Genomic DNA, 24,003 nt, shown 5'->3' with positions numbered 1-24,003 from the left:
ATAATAAAATAGTTCCACCACACAGAGTAACACAATGGCTACTTGGTAGCTTTAGCAGGAGAGTCACCTCATTCAAAGGGCCTGACTTAAGAATTAATTTTCCTCAGTGGACCAATATTGTTGGCATTCAGTTGAGTAAGTACTTTGAGGTAATGAAATGTTTCGTTTTAAATGGTTTTAAAGTTCTCAGAATCTGTTCCTTCCCATAGAAGCACACCTCTTATTGGCTAATAACTGAATTATGACCTGGCCTTTGACAAAATAGAGATATGCTAATTGGTTGCAAACCATCTATTGAGATATCATATATATGCTAATTATTCAAGTGTAATTTTATACAGAAATAATAATTGTATCAAAATGTGTTTAGGCTGTAATACACTTAAAGGGTTCAGGTAAAGTTATGTTTAGTGTATTATGGTGGGAAAATAAAAGTTTGCATTTTTAAACGGGAGTTAATACGTATTATATTTTGGAAGTTTACTTAAGGCAAGCTTGTGCATAAAACGTGACTGACCAGAAGGTTCCATAAAATCAATCTGGTCATCAGTCACTGTACAGGGGAAAAAAAAACAAAAGGTTTTCTTTTACATCTCCCACACGCTATCTTAAAAGTACCTCATTCCCAATGAATTACCATTGAAGTGCAATGTCTATTGTTGTGTAGGCAAATATGGCAGTCAATCTGTGTACTACAAAACCCACAAGCAAAATGATGAATGACCGATTAGTCTGTTTTTGAGGGTGTTGGTTGAGCCAAAGCACCTGGGAAATTCTCTTCCATTTTTCAGATTATGCAATTCAATCTTTTACATTCACCTAAAATGCAAAGTATTCGTATTACATCTCATCTGGAAGATGGCATCTCCAACAACCTAATACTGGGCTGGCTTTTTAGCTACTTTATGTGCTCAACTGTTGTGTGATTTGAACTTATGACCTTTTGGCCTAAAGGTGAGAGGGTTACCAATTTAGCCAAACAGCAATACAAATATCCAGCAACCTGTGAAGATTTTTGAAAGTAAGTATTTAAGACAGAAATGGTTACATGCTGTGTGGTAATGATTTGTTATCTAAAAGTCACGATTTATTTTGCTCTAGGCTGTTTTTCCAAAACATACCAATAAGATCAAGATCCACTTCTAACTGCGTTTCAGCCCATAACTCACTTCAGCTCACCTGTTAGATATGGTTGCATGACTACACTTTAATTATTATGTTGTGAGCTCTGTTGGGGCTGTGCAATTTGTCACTGCCTATCATAACAGTCTACTAAAGAACGCCAAAGTTTTTATATTCACATGACATAATGATAAAAGCAGTGCTCAGGTACCAATTGCTAATTGGGATTAGTAGCACTGGACAGCTGGAACTACTGTGATATTTACATATTTAGTAATGTGGTGTTGCTCTCTAATTCGTATAAAAATTGGTAGAAATATTTAAAATGTTCCTAAATAAATATGGTCGTAATGAGGAAAACAAAAATAATCACTGAATCTGGGTTAAACATATTTGACTTTTAAATTTGTAGTTAGAATTTGATTTCAAACATTATTTATTTATACAGCAGTGATCTATTCTTACCTCTGCTGTAAACACAATGTATATTTTATAAATGTGTTCAGAAATTTTGTGTATAGGCTTGGTTAACACATGTATGCCTGTGTTCCCCTGATACATGTGAAGCGTTATGGAATAAATAATATATATATATATATGTATAGCGCTCTGTACAATGTATTATTTTTGCCTTAATGCAATTTCTCTTCCAGTGTTACAATATAAACAACAAAAGCAACAGCAAAGATAACATTTGTTCAGAAATTATTAACTGGATGTTGATGTAAGAAATATATCTGTTGAGATGGTTCTCTACAAACTGTTGCAAGGTTTTCTCAGTGGAAATTGATCAGAAGCAGAAGATGTTCTTGACTGGTTTGAACTATCATTGATTTTAAATAGAAGCCAGCTCTTCAAGTCTTAGCAGTTTGTGTTTGTTTCAGCGCTATATTGGGAGAACCACTACTTAGAAAGAATGAACTTGCATTTATATAACACCTTTCATGACCTCAAATGATTCCAAAGTACTTTTGAAGTGTAACCACTCTAATGCAAGGAAATATCACAGCCACATTGTGCACAAGGTTTAACAAACAGCTCTGAGATAAATGACCTGATAATCTGTTTTAGTGATGTTGGTTGAGGGATAAATGTACACCAGGCCACTGGGAGAATTCTCCACTCTTATTCAGCTAATTCCCAGGGAGCTTTCACATCCACCTGATAGGGCAGGTCAGGGCAAGAGGGGCTGGGGGGACGGGCTTCCATTTTCAACAACAACAGCAACTTACAACATGTGTAATACTTTTAAGGTAGTTAAACGCCCCATGTTATCACACAAAATTTGACACCGAGGGCAGACTCATCCCAGATTTGCACTCAGTGCGGCAGCGGGCAGGGAAAAGGAAAAAATTTTAACCGCCAGCCTCAAAGACGACTTTTTGCGCCGTATCATCCCATTCCAGGCTCGTTAAATATGCAGCCACCGAAAACACGCATCTCGCTGGCAAGCAGCCTCTGATATGCCCGCCATGCCATTACCTCACCGCTTCCTCACACAGGAAACGTAGAATGCGCACACACTTCTTAATGCACGCAGCCCAGGACTGCTCTGGTGAAGACATGGTCCTAAAAGCCAAGAAGAGTGTAGCCCCCCCACCAATTCAGTGAAGTATCGTTGGGACACCTGGACGCCATGGAGGCCCTTGGCGGTGTCCTCTATCCTAGCTCTCGCTGCAGGAAGCCCGTCAATCTCACCACTCCAGCTTGGGAAGCAGTGGCAATGGTGGTCAGTGCCAACGATGCACACAAGAGGTCGGCCATCCAGTGCAGAAAGAGGATGAATGATCTCATCTGTGCCACCAGGGTAAGGCAACCATCTCATCACTCTAAACTCTCATATTCACAAGACCATCATACATTCACTGGCATCTCACTCACTTCCAGCTCAAGAGACATCACCACTCACTCTCGCACACACCCTCACATCTCCTTCTGGCCTTATCTCCTCTGGAGGCTGCCTCCTCAGCCCTCATCATCTTGAAGCCACTTGCACAGATCAACATGTGCCCCCACACACATCCTGGAATACCCCACTTCCCCAGTGCAACCCTCGCCTTGCAGCCTCTTCCCTTGCCTGAGGCCACTTCTCCCCCTTCCCCAAGCAAGCCCAGCCCTGCAGTCGTTGAAAAGCCACCACTGCCTTACTGCTGGTCTGGAAGCTAGAGACCTGCCCTTGTGCCCCCCGCTAAAAGTGATGTGGTGCTGCCTGTGAAGCCTGGCACTTATGACCATAAGCGCTGCCCAAGGAAAGGTAGACAAACAAACTTCGAAGTCATGAGCAAAGTGCAGCTTGCCAGGTGCACGTCACTTATGTACAGTTATGAACCATGTTGGTATGCAATCATGCTGACGTGCCTGGATGATCCAGCGTGAGGGGATGATTCCAGCGAGCTGGGCTTATAATTAGATGCAAATGTATTAAAACGATGTTCCCGACTTCTGGTAGTGGGAAACACAGCTTGCCATTGACGGGCGGTCACGAACTGGTTTCATGACGGCATAAAACCGACTTTTGGCCTTCTTGGCATGTTGTCTGCTCATGCCCACCATGATGCCCAACGCCAATAGGGACAGAAAATTCCAACCTGAGTCACATAAGGAGTTTAAAGGCAGGTGTCCAAGACTTGGTTAAAAAAGGTAGGTTTTATGAAGCGTTTTAAAGGGTTAAAAAGAGAAAGAGGTGGGGAGGTTTAGAGAGGGAATTCCAGAGCTTAGAGCCTTGGCAGCTGGAGGCACAGAAGCCAATGGAGGACGGATTAAAAACAGGGATGTTCAAGAGGCCAAAACTGGAGGAGCACCGATATGGCAGGATTGTGGGGCTGGAGGAGATTACAAAGATAGGGACAGACAAGATCATGGAGAGGTTTTAAAAAGAAGGATGAGAATTTTGAAATTGAGGGGTTGTTAATTGAGAGCCAATGCGGGTCGGCAAGCACAGGGGATGATAGGTGAATGTGACTTGGTGTGAATTAGGACACAGGCAGCAGAGTTTTAGATGATCTCAATTTTATAGAGGGTACATTGGGGGAGGCTGGTCAAGATACATTGGACTAGCCAAATCTAGAGGCAATAAACACATGGATGAGGGTTTCCGCAGTAGATGAGCTGAGACGGGGCAGAGTTGAGTCACCTCATGGACGTGGAAATTGACAGTTTTAGTGATGGTGAGAACAGTCTGGTTCACCTCCTGACCGCTGCGAGAGAGGAATGAAGTCAATGGCTCGTGAGTGGAGTTTGTGGCGGGGACCAAAGACAGCGGCTTCATTCTTCCCAATGTTTAGTGGGAGAAAAGTTTTGCTCATCCAGCACTGGATATGAGACAATTAGTCTGACAACTTGGAGAGAGTGTAGGGGTCGAGAAAGGTGATGGTGAGGTACGGCAGGGTGCCAACGTATGTGCAAACTGACATTCTGTTTTTGGATGATGTCGCCTAAGAGCAGCATATAGATTAGAATTAGAAAGGTACATCCTTGGCGGACACCAAAGGTAACTGTGCAGGAGGGGAAGAGAGGACATTGGAAGTAATACTCTAGCTATGATTGGATGGATAAAAATGGAGCTAGATGAGAGCAGCCCCACCCAGCTGGATTATAATGGAGAGGTGTTGGAGGATAATGGTGTGGTCAACCATCTCAAAGGCTGTAGACAGTTGAGAAGGACCAGGAGGGAAAGTTTACTGTTGTCACAGTCACATAAAATGTCATTTGTGACTTTGATAAGAGCTGCTTTGGTACTTGTGGCTAGGGTGGAAACCTAAATTGGAGGGATTTAAACGTGGAGTTCCGGGAAAGGTGGGAACTGATTTGGGAGGGGACAACACATTCAAGAACTTTGCAGAGGAAAGGAAAGTGGGAGATGGGATGGTGGTTTGCAAGGACAGTAGGGTTTTTTGAGGAGATGGTGGTGATGGTAGATTTGGGGACAGATACTGAGGAGAGAGAACACTTAACAGTTAACGGTATCAGTTGACAATATTAGAAACTAGGAAGGAGGTTGGGTGGTCAGGTTAGTGTGAATAGGGTCAATGGTGCAGGAGGTGGGTCTATGGGCAAAGTGAAGCACAGAGATGGCAGGAGGGGAGATAGGAGGGAAGCTAAATAAAGATATAAGTTTGGGGACAAGGCAGGGGGAAATCTTCGAGGAAGTTTGGCCCAGTGGGCTAAGTGAAGGGAGGGCAGTGGTGGAGACAGCTGATTGGATGACCTCAATCCTAGTGACTAAGAAGCCCATGAGCTCCTTGTACTTGCTGTTGCAGGTGAAGGTGAAGGAATTAGGGGACTGAGGTTAAAAAAGATGGTTTGCAGTAAAGAAAAGGAGCAGGGAGTTGGCTTTGCATTCCAGGATGATCCTGGAATAATGAGCAGCTTGGCAGCTAAAAAAATAGTGCTTGACGTGGTCCAGATAGATATGGCAGTGAATGGCTAAACCAGTTATCCACAATATCTGTTCAAATCTGCATCTCTTGGGGCTTAAAGAAATGAAGATGAGGGCTGTACTGAGGGAATGTCCAAAGTGAGAGAGAGTAGTGGTTTTAATGGGCACTAGGGCATCAAAGTTGTAGGTGGGGATATTGTTGAGCAGATCAGTGCAGAGATGCAGTAGTGAATAGAATGGAAAAGGCTGGACAGTTGGGTCATTGAAGTGCAGTTCTGAGTGAATTGTGAGAGAATTTTTCCAGGGGCAGACAAAGAAAGAAGGAGGGTTGGGAGGGGGCAGGGGGATATGGTCGGAGAGCTATACAAGGAAGCGAGTTAGGGTGGAATCGCCCGCTCCCATTGGCGGCAGGAGTGAGAGGAAAATATGGCGAGAAGGCCAAAACTCAGTTTTACACCGTCATGAAACCAGTTTGCGGTCATCCGCTCCACCTGCCAATGGCGATCCGTGTTTCCTGTCACCGCACACCAGGAACCTAATTTCAATACTTTAGCATCTCCTTATAAGCTGTGCTCACCAGAATCATCCACCCCACGTCAAATTTTGACGCTCACACCGGCGTGACTTCAAATCAGCGTTCTTCACGACTGCCCTTTGAAAGGCATGCACCAGGTGAGCTGAACTTCGAAGGGAACTCAGAGGTGAGACACACAACCTTGCGCAACGCTCGCGAACATCACCCGTGGGACATCAAGGAAGAGGCGCCGTGCGTTCAGAGGTCAGGGCAGAGGTAAGTCGCTTTTCCACAGCTGGTTTTCAGTATTTCAGTACAGTGCCAGGGCAAGGGCTGCAGTGCAGGTCAGGCTGGGGCAAGGCGGGGGGAGGGAGGGGGTGGCGGGGGCGAGGGTGGGGGAGGGAGGGGGTGGCGAGGGCAAGGCAGCGCAGGCTGAAGGAAGTACACAAGCAGATGCTGGGGGGGGTGCCAGGGAGGTGGCCGTGCACTTGGAAAAGCTTGTCAAAAGTGAGCATTCTTCCGCAGCTCCATTGACATGCTTGGAGTTGGGCCTCTGAAGATTTTCTGACGGCCAAAGCATGTAAGTGTCACCAAATGTTCCAGAACTTTTCACCCCTTGGGCGCAGGCTGCAAATTAAGGTGCGTTTTAGGGGGCAGCAGAACAATTGGCCGACAGAGCGAGTTGTGGAATCCCCTTGCGAAAAGTTGGCCATGGCGCAGTCACTGGTGGAGATGCTCACAGCCATAGAACCATAGAACCATAGAACACTACAGCATAGAAAACAGGCCATTCGGCCCTTCTAGTCTGTGCCGAAATATTATTCCGCTAGTCCCATTGACCTGTACCTAGTCCATAACCCTCCAGACCTCTCCCATCCATGTATCTAATTTATTCTTAAAACTTAAGAGTGAGCCCGCATTTACCACATCAGATGGTAGCTCGTTCCACACTCTTACCACTCTCTGAGTGAAGAAGTTCCCCCTAATGTTCCCCCTAAACCTTTCTCCTTTCACCCTGAAGCCATGTCCTCTCGTGTTTATTTTTCCTAATCTAAGTGGAAAGAGCCTACTCGCATTTACTCTGTCTATACCCCTCACAATTTTGTAAATTGCCCCTTGCAATGTCTTTATTAAGGTTTGGACCAGTATCCCTCATGGTTCATGATAACAGTGCAGACTTGCAGTGCGGGTTAGGAAAATGCCTGCGCTCGAACTGAGACGATAGCATGCAGTCCACTGGGCAAAGCTGCCACCAATTGGTTAAGTGGAGTGGGGCTGAGGTGGGTAGTGTTTCAGACAGCCATGAAGCACACTACACACTGGCCATCCAAGTGATGGCCAGCACTCTTCTGCATGCGTGAAGGGGCTATCAGACTTAACCAAGGTAGGTCCTTAGGACACCTATGCACCTCTCTCTTTGATCCTGCAGGAGGAGAACACCAGGATCATGGAACTTGGTGATTTAACGGTTTCCCTCATGGCTTACAGGGGGCAGAGAAGAAGAAGAAGGGAGCGGTGGAGGTGCCTGGCCCGGCAAATGGAGGAGCACCTCCCTAAAGGAGAAGGGGCAGCAGGGTCTCCTGCGCACGCAGCTGAAGATCCACAGTGAGCCGTCATTCGTAGGCGCCTTGCTAGACCCAGGGTCTATGGATGGCACTTGTCATTCCTGCAGATGAATAAGAACCAGTGTTGCAAAAACTGTGCATACCTAGGGAACTGGTTGGTTGGTCATATATGCCACCTGCTGCAGGATTTAGCGCCATGGGGACATGGAGGGCATCCACTTCAGTGGCTGTGAAAATGATACATCGTGTTCAATTTTTACACCAGTGGCTCCTTCCAGGGCTCCACAGGTGACCTTCGTGGGATCTTGCAAGCCTCCACACACAACTGTATCCAGGAAGTCATGGACACCATCTTCACAAAGGCACAGAACCTCGTGCATTTCGACCGGAGTCAGGAAGCAAGAGCGCTGGGATTTGTGCCAATCTCAGGTTCCCCATAGGTGCAGGCTCCGATTGACTGCACTCACGTGATGCTTAGGTCTCCGTGGCAACAAGCAGTGAACTACTTAAACCATAAGTGCTTCCACTCGCTCAATGTTCAACTGGTCTGCGACCACCACAAACACATCCTACAGGTTCCCAAGGAGCGTCCACAACTTGTACATTCTCAGTAGGTCTCAGATCCCTGACATCTTCCAGGGTCACAGAGGCTGCAGGGTTGGCTCCTCAGGGACAAGGGCTACCCAGAGCGGGCGTGGTTGATGACACCTTTGCGGCGGCCTCAGGCTGCAGCAGAGGGACGGTATAACGAGGTTTGTGCTGCAACCCAGAGTTTGGTGGAGTAAACGATAGATATCTTGAAAATGAGGTTCTGGTACCTCGGCAGGTCCGGGGGAGGACTGCAATACAGTCCTCAGAGAGTGCCTCACATCACTGTATGCGCTACACAACCTGGTGCTGCAATGGGGGGGGACCTAGCTGATGAAGAGATGGAAGAGCCTCGTGTACCCTGCCATAAGGAGGACATCAAAGGGGATGACGATGATGAGGTCCTTGAAAGCATGGATGCCAGCAGTGAGGCCATTACACTGACCAGATGAGGCAGACACACTTGAGAGGCCCTCTTGGCCGCAAGATTCATGGAGGATGATGACAAGATGCAGTGAGGACAGTCCTGACATCCTCAACTTTCATCTGTGAACGTTTGACTCCTGTGTGGCTGATGGCAGTGCACATACCCTCAGTGCTCAGTCTCATGTTATGGAGCCGCAGCGGAAGCCCTAACAGTTGCAATATTCCAGGAGGATGATGATGACATGCAGTGAGGTCAGTCCATAGATCTTCACATTGTCTCTGTGAACGTCTGACTCCTGTCTGGCTGAGGGCAGCTCGCTTGCACTGTGATCAGGGTCATATCATGGAGACGCAGCCATGAAATTTAAAATGCATCTGATCCTTTGTCAGCCTTCAGCACCTGTCCCCTTCAGGAGCACAGTGTCACTGGTCACAGATGCTGAAGAGATGGGGGGCCAGCCCCACCTTAAAGATGCTAAGAGCATACAGAAGAGAATGACAGAACTCAGTAACACCTGCCCACAGTATTCTGGCAGCAATGACAAGCACCATGGAGGTGCAGGCATCACTAATGTGTCCAGGAAGTGAGGCCAGACCATCACTTTGGTGTGAAGGCTACACAAACCATAGGGAAGAGGCCCTGGACTGAGTTACCCGCCTTAATCTTGTGCAGAAAGGTTTCACATCTGAGTGACATGAACATTGCTCATTAGAACAAGGAGCCATAAACAAGAAGACATTCTTGGGAGTTTAATCACAATAGTGAACATATGTACAAATGATTAATATATGTCCGCAGGCTGTGCGGGTACATCTTCTTAACCTTCCTAACCCTGCCGTTCCAAATTGGTACTCCCTTGACCTCCATGGTGGAGGAGGAGGCAGCCTGCTGACTGCTACACCCTTTCTATGATGATCTCGACAGGCGTCATCTGGAGGGCTGAGACTTGGAGGGCCTCGGTCTGCTTTAGGTGTCCTGCTGTGGGCCAGCTGCACTCTCCTCGGCCTGTGGAGCTGGAGCTGCTGGGGTCCCAGGAACTCCCTCGGAGTCACCTGGGTGGATGGCCCTGGGGTGTTGAGCAGTTGATCCTCCTCGCTATGGGTGCCTGATGGCGCTTGGCTGACTACCTTGAGGAGAAGGGGGAGCTGGAGTGAGATCAAGCTTTTCCACACCCTTCTCATGTTGACACTGTCGGAGGCCAACTGTGGCATCAGCGATGGAGTTCAGCCCGCGCAGCAGTGCAGGACTGATGTCCTGGACCAAGGTCTCCATGGCGGCCCATCCTGCCAGTGTTGACCTCGATGCTTCGGCATGCTGGCGGATGGGCTCCTCCATCGTCCCTTGCAATCTGAGGAGTGCGCCAGACATCCCTCCCCGATGTTTCCATGATTGTCTTTGCAGTTCCAGCAAACGATTGAGGACCGACTCCAGTGGCTCATCATCTGACTCGGACTCACCAGATTCTTTGCCCCCAGCAGTCCCCCGAGTGCCAGCGACCAAGGGTGTCCCTGCCTCTGCCTGCTGTGGAACAGAATGTGTGGTGTGCTTACCAGATTGTGATCCTGAGGCTACTCTACATCTAGGTCCCACCAAGGTGTGTGTTGCTGTCTTGGTGGAGGGTGTGGATGAATGCTGTGATGGGTCTTCAATTGTGCTGCCCTCAAGGTCCTCATCCAAGGTGCTCTCGGCGGTGGGGTGAGGCTCGAAGTTGCTTGAGGGCAATGTGTCAGATGTGTGTAGGAGAGAAAGTGGAGATTATTAGTGCTTGGCAACTGCATTGAACACAAACAGTGGACTCAGAGTAATGTTGAGAGAGGGATCATGTGGTGTAGGATCCTCACGTAGGTGTTCACTGCTGACCTCACCATCGCTGCAGGAATGTCCACGTCCTCTCAGTCCAGCTCCAATGCTTGCCTCTCAAATGGAGTGAAGACATTGATGTCCGGCACTCCATCTCCCATCTGGGACCTCTCCTGGTGATCGTGTGTGATATTATCCTGCGTAAAGACAGATGGAGAGAGTGTGAGCAAGGCATATGCTAGGCCAAATTAAAAGGATGCCAGGCCTGTGTATCTGTGTGCTGAGTGGAGCCATGGATGGGATGAGGAGGCAATCTCCAGAGGAGACCATAATCTCTGAGTAAGGGGGCATTCATTTAAAACAGAGATGAGGAGGAACTTCTTCTCTCAGAGTGTAGTCAATCTGTGGAATTCTTTAACACAGAGGGTTGTAGAGGTTGGGTTGTTAAGTATATTCAAGGCTGAGATAAACAGATCTTTAATCAGTAAGGGAATCAAGGGTTATGAGGAAAAAGCAGGAAAGTGGAGTTGAGGATTATCAAATCAGCCATGATCTCATTAAATGGCGGAGCAGACTCAATGACCAAATGACCTACTTCTGCTCTTACATCTTATGGTCTTATTATGGGGCCAGATGGAGATGTGAGAGTGTGTGTGAGAGAGTGAGTGGTGATGTTCCTTGAGCTGGCAGTGAGTGAGATGCCAGTGAATGTGTGATGGGCTTGCGAGTGGGTGAGTTGAGAGTGATGAGATGGTTGACTTACCCTGGCAGCATGGATGAGATCATTCATCCTTCTGCGCTGGATGGCCGATCTCTTGTGTGCAGCGTTGACACTGACCTCCTCTGCCACTGCCTCCCAAGCCAGAGTGATGAGACTGTTGGGCTTCCTGCAGCCAGAGCGGAGGGAGAGGACTTTTCGGTGGGCGTCCAGATGGTGTCCCACGGATGCGTCACTGAATCGAGGGGCTGTAATCTTCCTGGCTTCTGGGGCCATGTCTTTAACGGAGCAGCCCTGGGCTGCAAGCATTGAGAAGTGTGCGGCGGCTGCATTTTAAATATGGCACCCGATGTAAGGAAATGGTGAGGTAAAGGCGTGGTGGGCCAATCAGAGGCCTGCCACCAGCGATCTGGTGTGTTCCCCGTGAATGCATCATTTATGAGGCGGGAAGGGGGAGGATATGGCGGGAAAATCTGCCATTACGGCCGGCGGGTAAAATGGCATTTTTCACACCCGTGACCACACTTAGTGCAAATCTAGGACATTCTGCCCTTAATGTCTCATATGAATGACAGCACCTCTAACAGTGCAGCAACTCCTCTGTACTTCACTTAAGTATAAGCCCATATTATGCATTCAAGTATCTGGAACAAGGCTAAAACTCATAAGTTTTATTTTCGGAGGCAAATTTGTTAGCAATGAGCCAAAGTTGACAATATCATACTGCTTGTCCTCATATTGCTGAGTCCATTTCACTCCATGATGCCAAATTTCCTATTACCTAATTCCCTTCTTTGTGGAGTCTTCGATAGCTTCATCAATATATAAATGACAAGAATCTAATTGTAACCCCAATTTTGGCTGTCTATTTAATCTAAGATTGACTGACTTCCCTACTGTCATTTCCTAGACACATCAGTGAGTTCTAAAATAGGAAGTAGTCATTCTCATTCTCTCACACAACTTTCTCAAAGTTGTTAGTTTCAGAAACATGAACAAAGTGAGTATCAATAACTCTCATTCATAGAAATAAAAGAGTCTGTAACTTCCTTATAGTTAGTAGATAGTTGGCTGGTTTGACTGGTTTTACTTTGGGTTATTGTTAAGGGCTTAGCTGAGTGCTGCTATGATGTGTGAGTTGTCTGGAGACAATGAGGGAGCAGGAGAGAGGGAGGAACTATTGTGGTGATCAGGATAAAAGTTGAGTTGTTAGCTAGGCTTATTAACTGGAATGAGAGGAAGGCTGTTAGTGGAAATGAAGGTTGTGAACAAAGTTTATAGGTACGTTTTCATCAAGGGTCAACCTGAAGAAGATACATGCTGGAATGTATTAAAAAATGTTGTCACCGTGTTTTCTTTACATATGAGTGAGTAAATTGCTGTATTTACAAATGTTCATATTTCTCAGTAGAAAAATAGCTTTACAGCAGTTTATGGAGTGTGAAACTCACCATCAGTACAGCAACATCCTCAATGATCAGACAAGGTTAAAAATTTGTGAGCCAAAAATCTAACAAGAAGAAACCAAGATGCACCCAACATTTTGACTGACACCCAGTATTTTGATTGGCATGTGATTCTCATGAACAGAAAGAGAGAATTTTGATTATGATTTCAAAATTAGGAAAATATAGTTTGTAGAGCTGTGGCAGCATTAATACATATGTATACTATTTTCTGTAGGACACTGATGCATTCTTTAATGTTTTAATGCCACGTGAGTAAAGGAACTAAACAATAAATTACTCTAAGCCAAGAAGGAGTTCGGCTGTCAATATTGGCAATTTTATGATGACTATAGAAACCTAGAATATGATATAAAACATTTGCACTTACCTTTCGATCTGGCCAGTTGTATTTTGCAAATACTGTATCATAAGTATCCACAGCTCCATCAGTAACCAACATAATAGCTTGGCTGCAAGTGCTTCCACGACCTGTATTGTTAAACTAGGAAAAGAAATACAGGGAGAGAGTATTGTTGGAATGACTATTTCTTACATGAAGAGATAGTGTCAAAATTTAAGGTGCACCAATTTTGCACAAAGTTTTCTTCACTTATGGAATGAACACACATTTAACAACCCACATCCTGAATGCTTCTTGTGTCTTTCTTTGGTTTATATGAGCTTGGCAGTTTGAACAGGTTGCACTGATTACGTTGATAATAAAGGGCAAATAAAGAATCCAGATGAATGTCCCTCTTGTGCCCACTGTTTATGCTGGGATACGTCATAAAGTCTCTTTTGCTTTGTTTCATTTATCACTATTTATTTTGAAAGGCATGAAGCAGACTTTATAAAAATCGATTTTTATTCACAAGTCTTATCTTTTAAGTCACTATTTCCCTGTAAACATTGTAACTATTGATCTGTTAGTGTTATCAAAAGTTAAAGTCGACATAACTGTGATAAGGAAAATCCAAAGGTCCCTTAGGCTGAGCAATTATCTCCTGCCACTTGCCTTTCAGGATTCACTTTAAGATGTGGAAGGCATTATTGTATTAGGATATATGGTCTTGTATAACGACAGAAGCATACGAGCAAGTAACTCAGAATGCATTATTTTTCTACTAAGGTAGGAAATTCATAATTGAAAAACAGCCAAACCTAAGTCTTCCCTAATTAGACTCCACTCATATGCTTTCACTTGGATTACTAAATAATGCTTGAGAAATAGGACTACAGCAGATTTGCTCACCTCTTTATCTTGCTGAGGAAGTCTGGAACCCTTTGTCACCCCAACTTGTGTTAACAAACTCAGAACTAACCAGATTCACTGAATTCCAGTTCATAATGTACTAAGGTTGGATTTGGTTTCATGACCTCTGGATTGCCACTGAATGTCAAGGGGAGATGGTTAGATTCTCTCTTGTTGGAGATGGTCATTGCCTGGCACTTGTGCGGCACGAATGTTACTTGCCTTAATATTGTTCAGGTCTTGCTGCATATGGATACAGGCTACTTTAGTATCTGAGGAGTCGAGAATGGTGCTGTACATTGTTAATCATTAACAAATCTCTCCGCTTTTGACCTTATGATGAAGGGAAGGTCATTGATGAAGCAGCTGAAGATAGTTGAGCGTGAGACACTACCCTGAGGAACTTTTGCAGTGTTGTCCTGGGGCTGAGATGATTGACCTCCACAACCACCTCCTTTGTGCTAGGTATGACTCCAGCCCATGGAGGGTTTCCCTTGATTCTCATTGACTTCAGTTTTGCGAGCACTCCTCGACATCATACCTGTCAAATGCCACTTTGGTGTCAAGGGCAGTCACTCTCACCTCACCTCTTGAGTTCAGCTCTTTTGTCCATGTTTGGCCCAAGGCTGTAATGAAGTCAGGAGCTGAGTGGCCCTGGTGAGACCCAAACTGTGCATCTGTGAGCAGGTTATTGCTGTGTAAGTGCTGCTTGGTAACACTGTCAATGACACCTTCTATCACCTTGCTGATGAACATTACATGTGGAAAATTGTCCAGGTATGTCCTGTCCGCAAACAGCAGGACAAATCCAATTCAGCCAATTTCTGGCCCATCCATTTTGTAATCCATTTACAGGATGTGGGCTAGGCCAGCATTTATTGCCCATCCCTAATCATCACCTTCTCAAGGGCAATTAGGGATGGCCAAAAATGCTGGCCTAGCCAGCGATGCCCACATCCTGTAAATTAATTTAAAAAAAGACTTATGAGGCGGTAATTGGCTGGGTTGCATTTGTCCTGCTGTTTGGGAGCAGGACATACCTGGGCAATTTTCCACATGTAACGTCACCATGGGCAGGATTTTGCCCTTGGCAAGGGTGCTTGGTGGGTCTGGCGGGGGTGATTTTATGCGGGTGGGCCAATTAAGGCCCACCCAGCACGGAGTTTGAGCATCAGCGCTGAGCGCCGCCTGTGTGGGTGGGGGGAGGAGGGAGAGCCGGGCCTAGCATGCAGTTCACGCACGCGTGAGAAAGAGCACTTCAATCTCCCCGAGGCACGGAGCTGCCTCAGGGAACCTGAAGCGCTGTGTTAAAAAAAAATGAAGCTAATAAAAATTTAATAAAACATGTTCCCTCATGTGACTCTGTCACATGAGCTGGGACATGTTTTTTAGAATTCAAAAATATAGATTTTATTTCATGTTCATTTGCTTTAGGAAACCTCATCTCACTCGTAGATGAGGTTTCCCAAAAAATATAAGAGCTGCTTGGCCTTGTCGGCTGCCCGCCAACCATTCGGTTGGACGGACAGCGTAAATTTGAATTTAATTAGATTGCTAATGGCTTTAATAGGCCTTTTAATTATTGGCGGTCACACAGCTGACTCCAGTGTGCGCCCGCTGAATAAAATATCGCGAGACTGCACAAAGACGTGGGGATGCATGCCCGACGTCATCGCGCATCTTTTTACGCTCAGGCGTGTCGGGCGCCCGCCCGTCCGCCAAGCGTAATATTCTGCCCCACATGTAATGTTGCTGAACTGCTAGGGGTGTTTGGCAAAGTGGTTTTGTAGCAAAAATGATACAATAAAATAAATCTTATGGTAATTAACCTAATTACCATAAGATTTATTAATTTTCAAGGCCTCACTCTATGTTGGCACTAGACTAACTTGTGATTTATTTAAACGGACTCTCTCTGATGCTCTATTTGGATTGACTGGACAATTGCTTGATTTAGTCTGTAATTTGTCCTATGCTCCTCCAGATGGCGGTAATACAGTACCACAACATTCCATGTGGGGTTTTAAAATGTGCTTTTGGGAATTGGATAATGAACAGGCCCATTAGAAATTTTAACAACATGTTAATCCTCCTAGGACCGAGGAGGTCCTTTAAATAATAGGAGAAATCATTTAACTTCTTTTTGAAAATATTATAAATACATTTCAACTGATAGAATTGACATCAGTTAAAATCTTTGCCAACATAAGTATAGAATATTCTTTATATTAGTTAACCCAGGGGGTATGGAACCTATTTACATTATAAATGCCAATGACAAGCATTTTGTGATGAACTACAATTAACTTATAATGATTTATCATTTGGCATGAAAATTTCAATGCATTCTGACATTTATAGTCTTTATTGTGACTACTAGTCATTCAAATGTCAAAAAAAATGATTTAATTTGCTTTAAGAACATAAAAAATAGGTCTAATCACTGGTGAGATTGAATTCATTTGCAAAAAGATAATTGCAGTTGTTGCAGGGCACTGCCAAGTGACAGCCTGCACGTCCTCCTTTCTGTTCTGGAATAATTAAAGGATATTTTATGCTTTACACCACCACAAACAGCTCTGATTTACTTTGAAAGTTAGGGAGTTGATTATAACTGGTGTGAGTCAGCTAATATTTAAAGTAACATGAAAGAGACATACCATTAGTTACTTAACTAAACTATTAAAACTGGCTCTTACATTAGCACAAATCACATTGTTATTAACTATCTTGTATTATTCTTCTCCTTTTACTACTGCAAAAAAGGCAAAAGATTTTACATTCAGCAGGCATTCACATCTTGATGTACCTTTCATGTATTATGCATTTTATATTTTATTAAATATTTATTATAACCTTTTCCCCTCTATTCAGAGGATATAATATGACAGTAACAATAAAAAATACACATTTCATACTTGGTATTGCTACTGAGAGATGTTGCTTATTGAAGTTATTTGTCATAAACTAATCAGATAGAGGAATCACTTATGGAGGGAGGGAGGAGGGGGGGTTGGGGAGCTACAATATCCGCTAGGGTTCTCCCGCTCATTTGGCAACACTTCAGTGTAAGAACCATAAAAACCCCAGAAAAACAGTATAAACTTTCTTTAGACTATTTTCCAGTGTTTCCTTAGTTCTTGCCCCAAGGCTACAGCAGACAATTGAGAGAACCTCTATAAAAATTCACATTCTAAGTTTTAAGATAAGATTTAGTTAGTGAGAAAGTAAATAAATAGCAAATCAAGAGACTGTTGCAATCATAATCCTTTAACCCCTTTCAAACAATCATTGTGCTACTTAATCAGTACAAATGATGGTGTTGGTATTTCTACCATACTGTGCACAATAATTTTCCAAAATTACAGAAGCTATTTTTTCCCTTCGGCACCCTGTATGTCCCTGTCAATAGCATTGTAAAAAATAGTAGGGTACTTTTAGTGTCATTTGAAGATCTCGCAACTTGACCCAGAGCAACAAGTGTGACACATCGAAAGAAAGTGAACTCCATGAGCATTATTGTGAAATATGGAAGAATTGCATAACTTAATAACTTAAGTTAACACAGGAACATTAGTGTAAATTGTAGCACAGAACATAAGCAAAATTGTCATTGTTAAATATAAAAGCAAAAACAATGTAATTATACAAAGATTTTCAAGGAACGTAGAAAGTGAAGCAGTTCAAGTGAAATAAGTAGGATTCTGCAAATGACATGATGGGAAAGAGAATGTCTTAAAAGGAGTTTTCATCAGCCAAACAATATAGTCCCAATTCATTACCAACTCACGAAAAAAACTGCAGGATAAAAAGTAGAACAGGCGTTTTATTGACATGAACAGAGAAGAGAGAGACGTTCCAAGGTCTTGGGGTTGCAAATATTGGAGGTCCACACAGCTTAGTTGATAAATAACATAGAAATCATACTTCTTATCATCTGTAAGGTATGTTACATCAATGCATCTACGCACACTATTTATGCTTAGACATATGGTTCCCCATAAAATGAAAATTCAGTGCCCAAATGGATTATTGTACTCATACCCATAATACTTACAGTGGGTCAGACATTCTCCAGTAGCTTCTCATATAGATGAGTTGATGACACTTTCTCTAATAAGCTATGACTGCAAAATTCAGTAGTGTAGGGCATGTATTTTTGGTGCGACAGGTGCAGTTTTGGTACCAAAATCACAGACACAGCGCATGAGTGCACATTTCTGGTGTGACCTGTGCCAGATTCCATCTTGGGTAGGGCATTAGCATGGATGCAGGGAGCATGTGGCAGAAGAATGTAGAATAGGTAGACCATGAAGTCAATCAGCATGTAATGCTGATTTAACACTACTGACATTTTGAAGTTCAACCCTCCAGCTAACACCCTCCCCTAACCTCATACAGCATAACATGCATTCAATGGCAGGAGGAGCCCTACAAGGGCCATTTTAAGGGATCTTTAACTGCTTACAAATTAATTGCTGATTGATTTCTATTGCTTTTGCTGTGTTTGTAGAAGTGTTTCTAGTTTTCACTGTTATTTAAAGTTACTGAAGTCTACAGGGGGTGCTGAGGCAGGCGGTGAAGGGTTTGGTCCTGACTTCAAGGATTCTAACCAGACCAATTGCTCTCAGCTATGGGTGCAGTGGTTTGTATCTCCTTTGGCCTGCAGCATGATAGGGAGAGTAAGTAGAGGTGACACAGAGGAGGACAAGCTGCTGGAAGAGGGAAGAGGAGGAGAGAGAGAGAGAAGGGCTCCCAGTAGGAGGCTATAACCACCCAAGATCTTTTGGGAGCAATTTTCCTACCTCAACCTCAATGAGGTACAGTGCGTCAGATGTTTCCACTCACTGAAATCTGTTACCTGTTGCAGTCGCAACAACGGCCTCAGAGCAGGGCGAGGACAGCATTGCCACTGGTTGTGAAGATGATTGTGGCTATGGATGTTAGTGCGCCAGGCTCCTTCCAAGCTGCAGCAGGCGATATCTGCAAAATCTCACAGTTTGCTGTCCACTGTTGCATAAGGGAGGTCACTTCAGTGTTTGCAAAGACAGCTGAATACATTTAATTCTCTCTTACTAGAGAGCAGCAGGCAATGTGAACACGTGGCTTTAAGAGGATTGCCAACTTCTTCATAATGCAGAGTGCCACTGACTGCATCACTTTGCAGGTATCATATGTCAATTCTGAGATGTACCACAATGGAAGAGAAACTACTCCCTTGGCCTCCAGCTGGTGTGTGTGCAGGTCAATGCCTAGTATCCTGGAAGCATTCTTGATGGCTTCATTCCACTGTCCGCTGTACAATGTGCACTTGAGCCACTACAAACCAGAGGGTAACTACTGGGCAACAAGGGCAGACCATGACCAGGTTGCTTATGAGTCTGGTGTGCAACCCATGTACATGTGAGCAGCATACACACATCGAAAGCCATGCTGCCAAACAAACTATGATTGAGCTGACCATTGGACAATGTGCTGTAGAGCACATGTCACAATTCATGGTGGTCTGCTGCATGTTGCCCAACCTTGCTGTCATCAGGGCACAGCTCTTATCACTAGATGTACAGCAAACATCTCAGGAGGAGGGGTAGCAGGAGGAAGAAGTAGAAGGGGGAGTGGAGGGGGAAGAGGAATGGATGAGACAACTAACTCATCTGCTTTCTGGCCAGGCTGTCCATGATTAAATTATCTGACTACAGTATCAGTAGACGTAACCCCAATTCCACACCTTACATTTCCTCTGTGGCTAATCATCACTACGTCCACTTCACCACAATGATGAAATTACCTGATTACTAATTATCACTGAATTACTGAGACATGACTAAAGAAAAACCAGGACTGTGAATTAATTATTACAGGGTATAATGTGTTTAGGAAAGATGGAGAGGGAAAAAGGGCAAGGAGAGCAGCTGTACTTATTCAAGAAAATATAATGACAGCAAAAAAAAGTGACATGGCAATCAGTAAATACAGAATCCTTATGGATTCAGCTAAAAGATAATTAAGGATCAATCACACTAATAGATGCAGTCTACAGACCATCTAATAGTAGAATGGAGATAGGAGAAGAAATATGCAAACAAATTAAGGAAATGAGTGAAAAACAGAATAATAATCATGGAGTATTTTAGCTACCCTGATATTAATTGACCAGAAGAGATAGGTAATGGGAATAAGGGAATAGAGTTCCTACACTGTGTACAAGATTCCTTTCCAAACCAATATGTAAGACGCCCCTTGAGAATGCAAGGAGGTCTCCTGACATCACCCGTGCTGCCTAATGAGTAAACATGGAAAGCTTTAGATGAAATGACAGAATTAGGAAGGTGAAGGTGCAGGACATGCCTTGGCCCACCTGGCAAGGTTTATATTTCCTGTACTGCAACTTGGTTACATGGTTTATGTTTCTGGTATTGACATTAAAAACTATGAATGTAAAATTTGATGGTAAACTTACTTCTTCAATACTGCGCCTAGAATGTTAAGAGTGAACACATGCACATTATGTTCCAATTGTTCATTAAAATGTAAAGATGATCTTATATTAGCTTTCTAAAGTAAACTTTTTGACATCAGAAGTGGCTGGTTTTACTATGCTGACAGCTAATTTATTCCAAGCATACCAATGTCATCATGTAGTCAAATGCAGACAAATGTAGACCATAAACTACTATGGCATTTTGGATTCACTATAACCAACATTTTAATTATTCAGGTTTTGGAAGTATTATGCAATACCACAACTGAAGTAAACTCTGTTAACCTCTAACTTGCTTCAAAAACAAAAAAATGCTGGCCCCAGCTAGACCAGACTGAATTATCTTCCACTGCATTAGTGATGCCCATCCCTGTCTCCACACCTCTAATTTTCCCTCCCAGGTCACTTTTATTTTCTACACAATGAACACTTAAAACAACAACAAACAGAAACAACTTGCATTTATATAGCATCTTTACTGTAGTAAAAGGTCCCAAGCATCTTCACAGGAGCATTATCAAATAAATTTCATACTGTGTCATATAAGGACATATTAGGGCAGATGACCAAAAACTTGGTCAAAGAAATAGGTTTTAAGGAACACCTACAAGGGGGAAAGATAGTGGAGGAATTCCAGAGCTTAGGGCCTCAGCAGATAAAGGCACAGTTGTGAATGGTGGAGTGATTGAAATCAGGGGTGCGCAAGAGGCCACAATTGGAGGAGTGCTCCAGTGTCTCAGGGTTGTAGGGATGGAGGAGATTACAGAGATTGGTTTCTGAGAGTACTCAATACCGGTCTCTGTACCTTTTCGTACAAGCATTATGTTGAAAACTATCTCCCAAATCTAAGCTCTGCACTTCCAAAGTTACAAGTTTCCAGGAGATAAAAGGGGTGTGAGGACTGGGGGAGTGAGTTTTCATCATCACAACCTGGTTGGTGATTGGGTAGAGTAGTTTGTGTGCCCATTAAGATCAATTCTGCAATTGATGGATTGTAGACACAAACCAAGGAAGTTAAGATTAATTGGTGCAACTGAGTTGAGATCACATATTCTGACCCATTAATTGATTTTCAGGTGCCCACCCTAGGTCGGAAGCCATCTTCAGATCAATATCAGGCCCAAAGAGGCTACTCAAATAGTCTATAGATGAGCGTTTCCTCCATAATATTGCCCTGAATTAGGTTCACAGTGCAGAATGATAAAGTAGACACTGGAGCTTATCATTACGTCACCATCCAACTTTCCCTGCACCACATCTGCAAGAACAACCACTGGCCTCTCCTTCCATACCAGCTGCATGTGTGGGAAGAGCGAGCAGGAGGGCAGAGGAGGTGAATCTGGGTCCTGGAAAGATTTCCTGCCCATCTGTCCTATTTACTGGTGCTTCCTGGAACCACTATTGGAAACATGGCATTTATCCCTGGGAACCAACGGTATTGGCTTAAAGGTTCCCCGGTAAATGAAAAGGGCCTTATAGTGGTCTACTCTCCCTTCAGGTTGGCTGGCAACACAGAAAGTTCTGATCTTTGCCAAGACATTAGTGGGACAGTTTTGGACACATCTACCTCTGTTGATCCCTTGCCATTACTCGCACCACCCCTCCCAAGTTAGAACACAGAGATTGGCCTCCTGGGTTGGTTAGGTAGTGAGTTAGAGGAGTCTGCATTTTGGTGAAGCACCCATCACAAATGAGGACCAGTTAGTGATAGCAGGGACAGCTTAGGTCCAGGGAGGTTAAGGTCATTTCCCAGCTCTGTTGAAAGGATAGAGATGCCAATCTCAGTGAACCAGCCTTTAAAAGAAAGCTGCAGGCCTTACACAAGCAGAAAGAAAGCAAGGTAAACTACGCAATGTTTGATGTGAGCCTTTAGTAACAGCAATTAAATTGCTCCATTGGAAATGCTTATACTGCAGAAAAAGTTAGAGGCTTACAGGAGAAGGTCATATCCCTGAAGATAACGTTCATATTGTGATCTGTTTGATATAAAATTATTCTAATTGAAGTACTTGCTTTAAGTTTTGTAGTTCCACTCCATCCAGTGTAATTTGTTAAGTTATTATTTCATGTATTTCTCAATAGGACTGAGAGTTATGTAATTTTCTAGGTGACAAATTTCATATAACCTGAGGGATATTGTAAGCTCTGAATGTCGCCTGCTGTGATCCTCATTTCTCTGCTGCCATTTATTTATTATATTGATTTATTAGAATTGGATAAGATCCATACTGCAACATATGCATTTTAGAAAGAAGAGAATATGAAAATGTTGTAATTAGTCACTAGTGGCCGAATACATTCTCCTCCAAAGCTTTGTTGATTAATTATACTGAATTATTGTAGCTATTTTCATCATAATTTGTGATGAGAGTCATCCAATTTCAGATGATAATTTTTATTGTAGTGTTTACTGAAAAATTATCAAAAAGCAATGTGCAAATCAAAGTGCTCTAATGACAGAATCATTATATCACAATTACAACTAAACTTGTCTCAGACCCTGTGTTGAATGGTCATTATTGTTTAGTTCTGTGTGCACCTGTTATTGTAGCAGTGTATAAAGTGCTGTATGCTACACTCAATATGCTGAACATATCCATTTCAGTTTCCTACTGAGAACTATCCACACCCCTTTCAATCTGTTCGAGCACAGCTGCAACACTGGCACCTATCCAAGAATGTGGAAAATTGCCCAGGGATGACTTGCCCACAAAAGCAGTACAAATTCAATCCAACCAATCGCTGCCCCATCAACTCTCAATCATCAGGAAACTTTTGGAAGGTGACATCAACAGGGCTATCAAGCAGCATTTACTTACCATTGGCCTGCTCACCGATGCTCAGTTTGGGTTTGACCTTGAATATTGGCACCAAGTCTCATTACAAACCAAACTTGATCCAAATATGATTCCCAGAGGTAAGGTGAGAGTGACTGCCCTTGATATAAAGGCGGTATTCGACCTAGTGTAGCATCAAAGAGCCCTAGCAAAATTGAAGTCAATGAGATTCAAGCGGAAACCTCTCCACCACTGGTGTCATACATAACATAAAAGTTGTGGTTGTTGGAGGCCAATCATCTCAGCCCCTGAACATTGTCGCAGGAATTTCTCAGGTCAGTGTCCCTGGCCCGATCATTTTCAGCTGCTTCATCAATGATCTTGGACTAATGCCCCTTCAATCCTTTCATTTAGCTATTTTTCTAAAACTGCTGATTGAAAAATTACAGAACCTATTTTTTTCCTGAAAAAATGTCCCTGTCAACAGCACTATGAAAAGACAACAGTATATCTTGTTGCAGACTGAAAGGCTCTCAACTTTTTCCTGGGCTACAGGTGTAACATTACAGCCCGAATTTTTGCTCCCGAGGCAGATTGTGCGAGTCAGGACGCAGACCGGAGACATTCACAGAAGCTGCAGAGTGCCAAGACAGGCTATTTAAAAGGTGCACCTCAGTTCTCTGGGACTTTGTCCCAGTTGTTTTGCTATATTTTAGGCCTTCTAGCTCTCATGCTTCACACCCCATCACACCCCAGCCCACTCCCCATGCCACCTCATTGCCCCCATGCCAACTTACTACCAACCCATGCCCCCCAGCCACCCCCATTGCCCCTTATAGCCCCAATGACAATTTAATATCAACTCATACCAACCAATGTCTCCCAGCTATCCCATGGCCCCTATGCCAATTTCATACCAACTCATGCTAATTA

General features: G+C 43.8%; 1 protein-coding gene across 1 annotated transcript in view; it reads right to left on the bottom strand.

Moving 5' to 3' along the window:
- Positions 1-24,003, bottom strand: part of cacna2d3a (calcium channel, voltage-dependent, alpha 2/delta subunit 3a) — a 1,007,885-nt gene that overhangs the window by 447,553 nt on the left and 536,329 nt on the right. The window contains exon 11 of the mRNA XM_078543510.1: positions 12,949-13,062. Within this exon, the coding sequence (XP_078399636.1) occupies positions 12,949-13,062 (114 nt within the window). The remainder of the gene's footprint in view (positions 1-12,948; positions 13,063-24,003) is intronic.

The sequence above is a fragment of the Cetorhinus maximus genome, chromosome 6, assembly GCF_964194155.1.
Source record: "Cetorhinus maximus chromosome 6, sCetMax3.hap1.1, whole genome shotgun sequence".
Taxonomy (NCBI): domain Eukaryota; kingdom Metazoa; phylum Chordata; class Chondrichthyes; order Lamniformes; family Cetorhinidae; genus Cetorhinus; species Cetorhinus maximus.
The sequence above is the reverse complement of the archived record's forward strand: the minus strand, read 5'-3'. Positions and strand labels throughout refer to the sequence as shown.